Source organism: Anarhichas minor, unplaced genomic scaffold (genome assembly GCF_050575085.1).
Source record: "Anarhichas minor isolate MPS153535 unplaced genomic scaffold, ASM5057508v1 ptg000052l, whole genome shotgun sequence".
Taxonomy (NCBI): domain Eukaryota; kingdom Metazoa; phylum Chordata; class Actinopteri; order Perciformes; family Anarhichadidae; genus Anarhichas; species Anarhichas minor.
The window spans coordinates 537350-550279 of record NW_027466498.1 but is presented as its reverse complement, the minus strand read 5'-3'; the positions used below and the strand labels follow the sequence as shown (position 1 = coordinate 550279).

Below are 12930 nucleotides of genomic sequence, written 5' to 3'. Positions count from 1 at the left end.
ATAGAGGAATCACGTGATAGTGGAGTAGTGGATGATGGATGGATGACTGGAGGAAAACAAAAACAAAGGAGGAGATGAAGATAAAGAAATAGGAGTAAGAGTCAACTCTTAAATCTTAGAGTTGAATGAGAAAATCATGGCGGGTGGATAAAAGAGAAAAGGAGGAGACAAAGACTGGAGAGTCAAATAAGAAAGTGAGGAGGAGAGGAGAAAGTCTCTTCCACACATGTTCCCGGTAAAGTACTGGGATAGCCTTTGAGGCACTGCTAGTGATTCTTACTATTCACACATCATTCAGGAACATTTCCATCTGGCACCTTTTCACACATGCCATGGTGATGCAGGAATAGATGGAGCGAGGGACAGTCCAGCACAATGCGGTAATGCGACACTTATGGATTTCAACCGCCGTAAAAAACTCAACAGAAGAAGAAGACAGCGTGGCGGATAATGTCTCTTATTCTTTTCGGAACATGGCGGACGGTGCCAATGTTCTTGTAGTATATTAGATAGTCATTAAGTTTGTTTTTTCATGATCTACTTGAATCAGTAAAAACATATGTGAGTCTTGTGATTGGTTCGCTCACTCCAGGACTGATTCATTAATCACTTCCAACATTACCACTAGTGCATGACGGTGGTAACTGTCTGCAGCATTTGTTTATTACGATTACATTATATGACATATTCTTATGGATATTGCGTCCTAAAAAAAGTAAGAGTCAGATTATATTTGATGATATTTCAAAAGAGCAGATGTTTTCCTTTCAATGGAGCGAATGATAAATGAATAATAATCTTCTAATACTGTGCAAATAACACCAAGTATGATTTAAGTTTTCATATAGTTTTTGTGTGTAAAATCGCTGCAGTGAACACGACTTTGTTTATTTCATTCATGGGGACAGAATGCTGTATTCAGACAAACTGAATGAGTGTTCGGGGATCAGCTCACCAGCAACAACCTCCATTTCTCTGTCAGAAGAAAATCCTTTTCTTGGTGGTTGTGTTGTTGCCACTATTCCTCCGTAAAGAGAACCAGTGATCAGCAGGCTCATTTCTGTCCATAGACATTCACGGCGATATACGAGTTGGGATTTATAAAAGGAAATTGCTCACTGGCAGGCGTACGTTAGGTTTTTAGAAATCAGAATATTAGTTTGCGTAAGTACATTGCCTCATTTGTATGTACGCAAACGTTTAGTGTGAATCCTACGCTCTGTTTTATTAAAGAGACCCCTGGTCTTTTCACAAACACAGATGCATAAATGGATTGTCATTTAGGTTGTTTAAATAATATTTGGGCCAATATGGTACTACTTGATACTTTAATCATGCTGTAGCAGTCATGTAAAAACCTCAGCTACATTTAACCACTAATTCTATTCATCACGTTGATGACGGACTGACAGTTTAAAGCAGGAGACTGAGAAGAGGGCTGAAAGAACCGTGTTGATGACATTTGTTCTGAAGAAACAAGAAAAAAAAACACTCGTTATGTGTATACATTATCTCGATTATAATAAGCTGAGCTGGCAACAAACACGGTGACGCAGCAGAGGAGGAGCTCGTCTGTCGTCGATATTACGACGCACAGAAAAGGAAGCAGGCCGATGCAGAGCCTCATGATACAGAAAAGAGCCTCTTCCCTCAGGTTTGGATGCACAGCCCGTCTGTGCCAGCTCACACAGGACCCGTGAACCACAGGCACAAATGACTCGTCCTGCCTGTTTAGTTCAGCAGTAAAGGGAGCCGACAGCGTCAGTGTCACACCCCATCCATTGAGCGACACAGAATTCACAGAGATAAAGAGAAGAGAAAAAGAAACGGCTCATACATTGTGTGAAAGGGGCAGAAAATCCTTCAGAGCTTTGATAGATACCTGGCGATATATTTATACACGCACGTCACAATTTCAGAGGGAAATTGGTGACGGAAATATCACAAGATAAAGAGAAAAGCCGTGGCGGAGGCTAACAGACGAACAAAACGACCTTGAACTGAGATATGAAAGGAGAGGAGAAGAGAAAGAAGACAGCAAAACAAAACAACTCATTAAAATCCAACAAATGACTCAAGGAGACACTGAGAGGGAAACAATGTGCTAGGTTTAAATCATAATCTGTGTGAGAACAAGCAACTCATTTAGTTATTATCTAAATTAAAGTTGGCTTGATATGGAAGCCCTGAGTATAAAAAAATCCAAATTTAAAAGTCTGATCTAAATTGTTCTCCTGTGTTTATAACTTGAGGACAGGTCAAGAGTTTGGGCAGTTGAAAATAATCTTATTGAACAGGAACATTTTTCTAACATCCATTTTTCTTACACCAATGAAAACAGATGAAAAAAAAAGTCTTGGCAAGTGTTTGTTGTTGTAATACACATTTCAGCCACAAGAGGCTGAAGCGCACCACTACAGGACTGACCAGGTGAGTTTTAACTCACATAGCTTGATTACACACAATATATGCACCTTGTGTTTGGAGTGCACGGATAGATTATAACTCACCTGGAAGAAAACATGAACAATTATAGTCCTATTTAGAATAGCAGTGCACTTGAAAAATGATAACAAACACAAACACCTGACAAAACCTTTTTTTCCACCTGTTTTCAAAGATAAATATTTTCCTACCTTCCCTCTTTTCCATAGCTTTGAATCAGTCATTTTGAAATAATGTTGTTACACACACAGTATGATGATATTATCACAATATAATGATTGTGTTGAATATTCACCTAGCCCTAGCAGTGAATGAGATAAAATATCTGCTCTTCTTGGAGCGTCGATGGGCTGATGATGATGATGATGATGATGGGAAATCACACAGCAGCAGAAAGACGGCCTTGGATGAATTACTGATGAATGCCTAACTTTAATTCACCTTCAAATTGGGGTTCAGTTTTTGAGGAATGGGTTTTGAATTTGCTAAAGTTCTGATTCACGTCTGCAACGGAGGAAAAACGGTGTCTCATGAGTATTGTAGTGATACATCAAACTAACAAAACAAAACTTAAAAACACAATGTCTCAGAACTTAAGTTGAAACAAGTGCAATTTATGTCCGTAACATAAACCCATGGCACTGTTACATTAGACAGGAGCCTCCTGTGTCCACATGTTGAGGAACGCTGCGGATTAATACTTTTGGCACCAGGGGCTCCTCTGCATTCAAAGCTCTATTAATAAACCAATACCTACGAGGTACTTCTTGAAAAACTCTGGTCAATGACTACTATTTACTATTTACTATATAGAGATGAGTTTATTGAGAAGACTGAGAAATATTTAGGGGCGTTAGTTCCTAGATGTCCGTATGGTGATGAATCATTCCTCACACGTGCAATAGGTGATGTTACCAGATAATTCTGTGTATGTGCGTGTGTGTGTGCACTGTATAGGCTCTATGCACAGAGTCATTTAATGGTGAGTGCCTATTTCATTCAAGCTGAGGAAGCAGCATTGCCAAGCAGCACCACCCAGTTGTGCGTGTGTGTGTGTGTGTGTGTGTGTGTGTGTGTCCCTTATCCAGGTGAGTGACTGTTCATTAAAGCGTGTTTTTCTAACGGAAGAGTGTTCAGTTGGTGCTCAGCCGTGCAGGCTGAATGAACTTTGTCCGCATGGTTTACTGCCCTCTCTGTCACTTCCTCTCTCAGCGCCTGTCCGTTTCAGATCTCAAGTTCAAACAAACTTCAAATGAAACTCTCTCTCTCTCTCTCTCTCTCTGCCTCTCCTCCCCCGTCTTGCTGTCTGCACTGCTGTCTATCATATTTAACTGAATTATTTTCTTACTGGCAGCAGCAGCAAAAAAAACAAAAAAAAAGGTGCAAGTTATGTGTCTGTGACCACGCCGGGGGCCCCACCAGCGGTCCGTACCCCTACACCTGACCCTGCAGGTGCTGGATATGCGGCTACTTTTGCATATCACTAGTGCTCCTCCCCGCCTCCATCACCTTGTTCTTGCCCAACAGCAGCTACTCACCAATGACAGGAGTCGCTCCTCGGCGTTAAGTGGAGTTTGGCTCCAGGCACCAGCAACAAAACAAATTTAAAAAAAAAGAAAGGGGCGGGAGGTGGAGTATTGGTTTGGGCTCAGAGATTGGTGAGTTGTGGGTTTGATTGACAGTTTCTTGTGTGTTATTGGGAGATGGCATCATCGTCGTGGGTGGGATTTAAGTCTACTACAGTCGTCCCTCGAAGAGAAGCTCCTCCTATCCCCTCCGTTGACGATGACGTTTGGGAGTTTTTATTAGCACCTCCACCTAGGAGACAATGAGACGGAGGTCGATTATTAGGAGCAGATGACAAAGACGAGTCACATATTTTCTTTCCCCCGTCTGTTTGTCCTCCAGTTACCCTGCCCTGCAGAGGAGGACGACGGAGGCAGGACATTGGCTCCCCCTCCGTTGGTCTGGGAGCAGACGTTGGCGTGGCGCGCGGCGGCTTTCTGCTTGTAATGGTTACTGTGGAGCTTGTACTTCATCAGGAGGATGAAGATGAAGACGAGGACAGAGGCGACAATGATTCCCCCGATGATGATGATCATGGTACCTCCCAGGAACTGAAGGAGAAGATCCAGAAAGATAGTTAGCCCAGTGTGTGGATCAGCACATCTGACCTCGCCTTTCACTAAGATGATTTATCAACATCATAACATCCAAAACTGAATACAAACCAAAACAAACACTTTTATTTAAAGCTTTAAAGATGGCTAATTACTTGCTTTTTGAAGTTCATCGTTGACCAAGGAAACAAACTTTTACATCAGCCTGAACAAGACGCCTTCAAAGGGCCCAGAATTGATTTTAACATCTACGGTTCAACGAAAATTGCTCAAACTCCTTTTGATGAGGAAGATTGTGTGATGCAACCAAAAGCATTTTATTTATTTTTTTAAAGAATTGACGATAACTGGCTAATTTAACTTGCCATCTATGAAATCACAACACCTCAAGATCTGCCATTTTGACTTGTCACATTAACTGCGGCTGGATTATGGTTAACTACACAAATAGAGGGAAAATAAATAACTAATGTCATTTGGGAACTGAAAGGGAGAATTGTAACTTGATTTCCAAAATACTTTACGTGTTTTTATTGAAATTTGTATGAACATGCATAGATGCTTCGCTGTCTAATAGAAATCGAGGATTTGGTTAGTATTTTCTGGAAACAAATGCAACATTGTTAATGACTGAAAAAAGACTAGATCAAATTAAACCTCAGTAACTATATTAATGTATTACTGGAAAGTTTATTTTCCATATAAGTAGAACTGCATACTTGCCTGTTATTTACAACCAAACATAAACTGTTGCATGTTCATCTCTGCTGCTGAGCACTGTGTGAAAGACTCTTTAAGATACAAAAGAATTGGAATGACATAATTGAACACCGTCGGCATTATCAGATTAATTAGAGCTAATTACAAAGTGACTCTGGGATCTGTGAAATAAAGCGTTCATCCAAATGGGCTCCTTACGTTGTCAGACTGGCAGAGGTGTAATACACTAACCTGGTCTCGTATCGAGTGACAGCGTCCGTACTCCGTCTCCGTGGAGAAGGACACGCAGCCCACCAGCTTGGTGCCCGTCAGGGCGGTGATGCCGTCATCATAGACGGCCAGAACACACAGCTCGTAGTCCCGCGATGACGCCAGGTCACTCAGCAGGAAGTACTTGTGGTTGGCTGGGATCATCCTGAATGAGAGGAAGACAGAGACAAACACATTTTATTCTTTGATGTCCTGATTTGTAGGTCATTAATAGAACAGGAGAAGGTTGCGGAGACAGATTATTTGGTGCTTTGGTTTTGTTCATATCAGTTAGAGATACATTAAGAGTCACAATCCAGACCTCTTCTTCTTCTTTCAGATTGTTTCCTGTGGTTGGTTAGCTTTACATTCTCCCTCCTAATGAAGCAAAATTCTGTCTATGTACACCCAACACGTTCTCATTCCCAACTCTTCACATGAAGACACTTGGCCAGGACATACGCATCAAACTGTGCAGGCTTTTTGCATCCAGCGATCCCACAAAATTAAATTGAATGTGAACCAGACCGCAAAAGCCCACGTCAAACAAAAAACGATCTTTCACCCAGGAGGCCGCTGTTCGTGCCACGTGTGAAATGAGAAGTCAACGGTGATTTATTTGTCTCGTAACTTTAGTAACGCCACCTCCATAGTTATTGTAACCTAAACAACAGTCTTTTTCTAAACCGAAGTAGATTTGTTGCCTAAACCTTACTTAGTAGTTGACAATCTATTCTTAAACCTAACTAAGTATTTCACGATCTTTTGCTAAACCTAACCAAATATTTTTTTTGCCTGAAGTTGTTCCCTGTGAACACGGAAGTTTATTTTGAAAAGACTGCATGCGTGTAACTAGCGGAAAATTCAAACCGTTGCATGATACTATGGTCACACTTTTAAACACGTGGTTAACGTTGTGATTTTAAACAAAACTACTTGGTTAGGTTTAGGAAAACTTTGTGGTTTGGGTTAAAATAAGTATGTTTGTTTACGTTAGTTAAGTTATGTATGGTAATTAAATAAAAGAGCCACAGACACAAACTGTGGTCTCCTGGGTCAACGTCATGTGTTTGTTTGACCCATCCATCCACCCCATCCTCCTCACTATGTGGACTTTGTCACTCTTCCAACTACATCACCTGACTTCCTCCTTTGTTCTAAAATGTGTCTAAAATTGCCGCAAATGGGTTTACATTGGAGTCCCGGTGCACCTCTTACAGACACTCAAGGGTGCCTTATGCATCGGTATCAGATGTTGACGGCCAGTGACAAAAACCAACGATGCTGGGAAGGCATCGTCATCTTTAGGAGACAAAGGTCATCGACCAGGTGTCTGTGGACGGATGGAGATAAAAGACATCCACATCCAGATGGACCTTATAGATTATATGGTTGCATACACATGTTTCTTTGTAGAAGACCATTTCTGGGTGTCAGAGTTCATCACTCCCATTTGGACATCCACATCAAACCACAGGAGCACTCGCTGCAGAGGTCAGATTAACTGGTCAGAGCATTAATCTCATGAACCTTTTAATATTCTGTGCAGAAATTCCCTGAAAGTCCCATATAGTACAGTAATTACAGACATGGAGCTTAACCACAGGAGCAAAATTCTATTTGGTTTTTCACTGTGACTCTGGCAATTATTATGAGCTGGTGGAGGACAGTGGAGACAGACGGTGAAGAGGTTTGCTGCTGTGCATTCAACCAGACAGAATGAAGGAACTGCATTCTGACACAAATGAACTTCTCTCTGTCTCCACGAACTGTTCAAGCAATTGTGTCCTTGTGCAATAAGTTTATGATTACCAAAACTTGGGAAAAACCTATTCTATTGTTGTGCTGGATGGGTTATTCCGTCCGTTGTTGTCAAAACTATCAGAAAATACCACAACTCTTCACTGTTACTTGCCGTCTCAGAGCCACGCTCTAACAATTCAGCCTCACAGAGAGAACCCTGCCAGCAGCAAATACTATTTGTGTTTTCTGCCAGCTTGTCCTGGATATAAATGCCGGAGTTATCTGTACGTCTTTTGACACGAGTCCAAGTAAAGTCCAAGGTCTTCAGAGGCGAGCCAGTTGCCAGAATAAAACGTAGTCAATAGAATAAAAGATGCCTTTCAACAGAGCAAAATATCAACTTGCATGCACATTGACTCATGTAGTGTGTTTCTAAATGACATACAAATGCACTGCGTTGCAGATAGTGCTCTGTCAACCCTGTCTCCTACAAAATGATGATCCTGTACAATTAACTGCTCTCAATTACATTTCGAGGAAATTATATTTTCTCAAATTGAAAAAAAACTAGTTGGTTATGTTGAGGATAAAAAATGAATTTTGGTCACATGAGACAAGAACAGCAGTCTCCACAATGATCTCCTCCCAATGTGCACTTTTGCTAAATCATTTAAAACACATTTGTGATACATCAAAAGCAAACGTTCGCTAAATATGTTTCCCTCAAAACATAATTCACAATGCAGTTTCATCGTATGAGGACAGAAACTTTAGGAACCAGGGCCGTAAGGATTGTTACACATAGCTTTTCTATTAGTGTTTTAATTTGATATGAGTTTATATTAAGTGACATCATGTTTGATGGATCTTCTGTTACCCAGAGTGTACGGTCATATTTTATTTAGACATTTTGGAGTGTCACTGAAGTTACATTTTTACCTCCACGTGGTGCTGCAAAGAGAAGACCTGTCACTAATCGCTCTGTCTCTATCTGATCAATATCTGATAGTCCTCATGCTTACATGTCTAGATTATTGTATTGATGTTGCAGCTTTGCTGATTGAAATGACTTCTATTCCAAAAGAAGTCAGAGGTAGAGATCCAACACAATTGTTCAGTTAAAGATTGAATTTGAGGTAGAAAATTGAAGTGGAAAGAATATACACACAGAGGAAAGAGAGGCAGAGCAGAGGAGAAGAGGCAATGGAGGACGTTGTAGCAATTTCAATTTCAACTTGAAAATCAAATGGTACAAGGTAGAGTGGGATGAAAGAGAGAGGGGAGGCGAGGAAGACGGCGGCGAAAAAAAAAAGGAAATATGGGGAAAGAGAAGGCAGACAATGGCGAAGGCGCTGAGGACAAGTGATGAGAAGGAGGGGACGAGGGGAGAAAGAGAAGATGGAAAAGGAGGTGAGGGCGTGAAGATACAGAAGTGAGGACGCAGAGAAACGAGGGTAAGATGAGACACAACACAGACAGAAATGACAGAAACAAGAGAGATGACGAGAGGTGAGACTGTACTGAGCAAATGATAAAAACATATTGACCCGAAGCAGCACACCCATTTTTTTCCATTTGTTCCAGTTCCACTTTAGTCTCTTTGCTGTCTGTCCTGATTGGTTCACACAGCCTACTACACATCTCTCAGAGCTGGAAACAAGGATCCATATTAATGTTAGGCTCATCACCTGACACTATCACTTCATACCATATCTAATATCCCATTAAACAAGATGACAAGACTTTATCTCCAGCTTTACGCTCAACTAGCTCACTCTGCGTTGTAGCAGCAACTTCATGTTTCTGTTGTGAACATGTTCAGCAGCACCGAACCTCATACAGACATTTGATGGTATGAATATGAGCCTGTGTGGAAGAGGTTTTGTTTTCATGACAAATAACTTTATGATGCTCAATAAAGTTATGAAATCATAAAATATGAAAAGAAAATCCTGCATAGTGTAAAAGTGTAACTCAAACCTCTGTTGTGTTTTGGTTGAAGACATCAGCACACGTTTTGGGATGTCCACAACCTGTCGAACTCTGTTATGATATAATATTGTAATACAATACACTGCACATTTTATTGGAACAATTGGTCAAATATTTGCTTTGCAAAAGCAGCAGATGGAAACCTACACAACATGTCACATTTCCACTTTCACATAGAAAGAGAGGAAAAGAGCAAATGTTGCATGTTTCTTCATTGCCGTGAACACAGACTCTAAATGCTACCTCAAAAAGAGGCTGAAAACAAGCTCCCGGGTTTGCTGCTAAAACTGGGGGAAAAGAATTATCGAGATTTCAAAGACCTGTACAGCAGAACCAATCCAAAGTGTTTAGGGCGGTGCTTCATATTGGGGCGGTGACATGCAGAAGTCAGGTGCTCGTAAACACTGCTGAGCAGAAACACACGCACAGAACTGTTGTTGCTACAGCTGCTCTGCTAACGGTTTACTCACTGTTGCTGTTTTACGTTTCAAAAGTAAAAGTCATCTTGGAGCTCTCCTCCCGCCAGTAAACTTCTCCAGAATGTGACTCACAGGTTTTATTATTTCTCCAGAATAACCGGCTACCTCCAGACTCTCCCAGGAGCTGCATCCTAGACGATGTCGACCAATGACAGCGTGTTATTCCCATGTGGCAGCTTGTATGTCCTCACGCATGCAGATAAACAGTTGGGATGGGCCTGTCTGAATCCAGGACATGTGAGGGGCGTAGGTTTATCAGCGGCCAGCGTTGTAGCAACAACTTTGCACTTAGAAATGCACAGAAATTCGGTGGGCGGAGATCTCCATCAACATGGACAGCGTCTCCACTGTCAGAATGGTACATATGGTAATGTAACATCTACTCGTCAGTCGTGTCCCTCTTCACCATAACAGGAAGTGAGGGTTTCAACCTTGAAACTACTGAAACAAAGTTGCTGCGGGTGGCAGAAAACTGGCCTCACGGTGGCTGTTCAGACTCAAAAGCAGCAGAAAAGCGTTAACTGTGCCTCCTTTAAGACGATCATAAATCGGCCCTGATTCCTTAACTAATTTGAGTTGAGATAGTGATGGAGAAAAGACGAGGGAACAGCTTGTAAAAAGAACTGAGGGGAAAAAAGAACAAAGACGGAGTATTCTGGGAGATGTTATCGATAAAATGATAACTGAGCGGAGAAACATGGGAGCTGTGAACTAGGCCACCCTCTGAACCACCAAGATTACTGCTAACGCCGGAGCCGCTCATTCGCTCTGTTACGCACACACACACACACACACACACACACACACACACACACACACACACACACACACACACACACTGGAGGAAAAACACAAACATGCAGGAATATAGGTGGACATAAGGACATCTCCTGCTTTAAGAGGAAGAGGTTGACCCAAAGTGGATTTTGAAAATAAAAACGATAGTTTGGGGCAGGAAAAAGAAACCATAAATATGTTTAGGTTACTATATCGTGCCCTTCCACCACCCCGATCTCCACAGCCTTACTTTACTTACTACACCTCGACAATACTTATATTCACGTCATTGAAGGTGAATATTGAGGTTATTAAATATGGACTTAACTCCTCCGTAAACCAGTGCTTAAAGAATGTTGGACTTGCATTCATCAGGAAGACATCGAGAGACCTGGACTCGAGTCACAAGATTCAAGTCACAAATTTGATAACTTTAGACGACTTGGACTTTGTCACTATGACTCGTTGCGTCACTCGGACTTGAGCCTTTTGATTTGAAAATACTTGACACCTTTCCCCTAGCCCAAAAGATTAAAAAGTTATTCAAAAAGTGTTCCAAGAATCAATTAATTTCCAGATTTTTTAAAATAATTACCAGAAAATCGACACTTGACTCCCTAGATCCACTTTGTTTGAACCAATCGGACAGCATCCGATGAAGTTGCAGAATAGAACCACAAAGAACGGCAGTTGGTTAAAAAATGATACCAAAGAATATTTTCTTTGCATACAAAAAATACACAGTGGTCAACAAAAAACAAAATGCACTATGCAAAACAAGTGCAGGTCAAAAATGACAGAGAGAGAGACACAAATGGTATTATATTTGGTGAAGAGCACAGCCTTGTTTAAGACTCAGGACTCCTTGGACTTGAGTGAAAAAGACTTAGTTGTGACTTTCAAAACAACGACCCACATCCCACATCTGCAAACACCACTCCGAACGAATAATCGTGTCTGTATGGGGTCATCATTGTAGCAAAACTATTTCGTGAGCTAAACTGACTAAATGTGTGTGAAGAGTTGTGTAACTGCATCTCAATCTGTGTGTGCGTAATCCGATTTGTAAATGTGTGGAAGAGATTCAGTTACAAAACTCTCCGCAGACATCTGCAAATAGTTCTGCTGCAATCATGCCCCCATAGCTCTGTGTCGGCTAAGTGTGCAAGTAGCCAACTGTTTGCTTCTGTGTTAGGTTCATACAGCTTTAAACATTTCACATTATCATCAGCGTCAACCTCGTACAATCTGCTCTGGTGGTACTCTAATTTATTATGGATTACTACTGGATCTGAGAGACCAAGAGAGAGTGTGTGCTTGTGTGTGTCTTTGTATTTGTGTTGACACCTGTATTCTCTCTAGCTTTGTGTTTCTCTGCAGGTGTGCATGTCCTTTGTGTGTGTGTGTGTGTGTACCTGTGGGTCTGTGTATGCCTCCTATATATTATTCAGGTGTCAGCCGGTGCAGGGCAGTACCTATTTATCAAAACTGGAGCGGAGGTGACGAGACAAGAAATGGAATTATAAAGCCTAGCCTGACCCGCCGGGCTTTGTGTGTGTGTGTGTGTGTGTGTGTGTGTGTGTGTGTGTGTGTGTTTCAGAGAGGGAATCAGGGAGGGAGAATAAAAGGAAAAAGATAGATAGTGTCTATTTTAGTGATAGTGTCTCTACAGAAAAGTGCCTCAGTGTGTATATGAGCGAGCGTGTGTGTGTGTGTATGTTTTTGTGTAATAAAGAGAGACACACCAGGTCTATTATAGATGTCTGGTTTATAAGTGTTGCAGAGTTCTGGGTCACAGTAATGGTTGAATGAAGGCCTCAGGCTCTATCTGTCTTTCACACACACACGCACGCACACACACACACTCTAAATGTACAGCTACTATTGTTGCCTGTGGCCCTGTTGCTGCAGGAGGTAACTCATGTCTCAGCCGGAGGCTTGGAGACAGAACTTTACACAGCAAATACAGCAGCCCTGTCAGGGTTGACTGTTCTAAACCCTGTGTAGCTCAAGGGGCGGAGGAAGGCGCGTTATGGCAACTTGTTTGTAGGGCCACTACAACTCAGCAAATATCTTAACTATCTTACTGTGACGTCAGCACAAGGCAGCAGGCAGGCAGAGGAGCAGGGCCCAAATGCAGGCACACACGGGACGTGTGCCGACGATTAAAGGTGATTGTGATAAAGAAAACATCCAAGCAAAACGTACACGTGGTGCCATTTGTTTTTACATTACGTGCCACCACCACCACATAATGCGCCGTTGAGAGGTCGTGGTCATTCCATGTATCTCAGTGAGATCACATTGGTCTAGAAGCCAACAGAATATCTACAAGTGAAACATGAAAACAAAAAGTCCACGTCCAGAAAAGAGCAAAATGACAAATACAATGGGACCAGGTACAC

General features: G+C 41.7%; 1 protein-coding gene across 2 annotated transcripts in view; it reads right to left on the bottom strand.

The window, feature by feature from the left end:
• Positions 1 to 3519: 3519 nt before the first annotated feature.
• The window catches only part of LOC142931497 (leucine-rich repeat and fibronectin type III domain-containing protein 1-like protein), a 46935-nt gene continuing 37524 nt past the window's right edge, over positions 3520 to 12930 (bottom strand). The window contains exons 7-9 of one of the 2 annotated variants that reach the window (XM_076075443.1): positions 5517 to 5700; positions 4323 to 4562; positions 3520 to 4243 (exon numbers count right to left, since the gene is read on the bottom strand). In XM_076075443.1, coding sequence (XP_075931558.1) covers positions 4139 to 4243; positions 4323 to 4562; positions 5517 to 5700 — 529 coding nt within the window. In that variant the 3' untranslated portion in view covers positions 3520 to 4138. Of the gene's footprint in view, positions 4264 to 4322; positions 4563 to 5516; positions 5701 to 12930 lie in introns of both variants that reach the window. The other variant, XM_076075444.1, reaches the window with a different exon arrangement.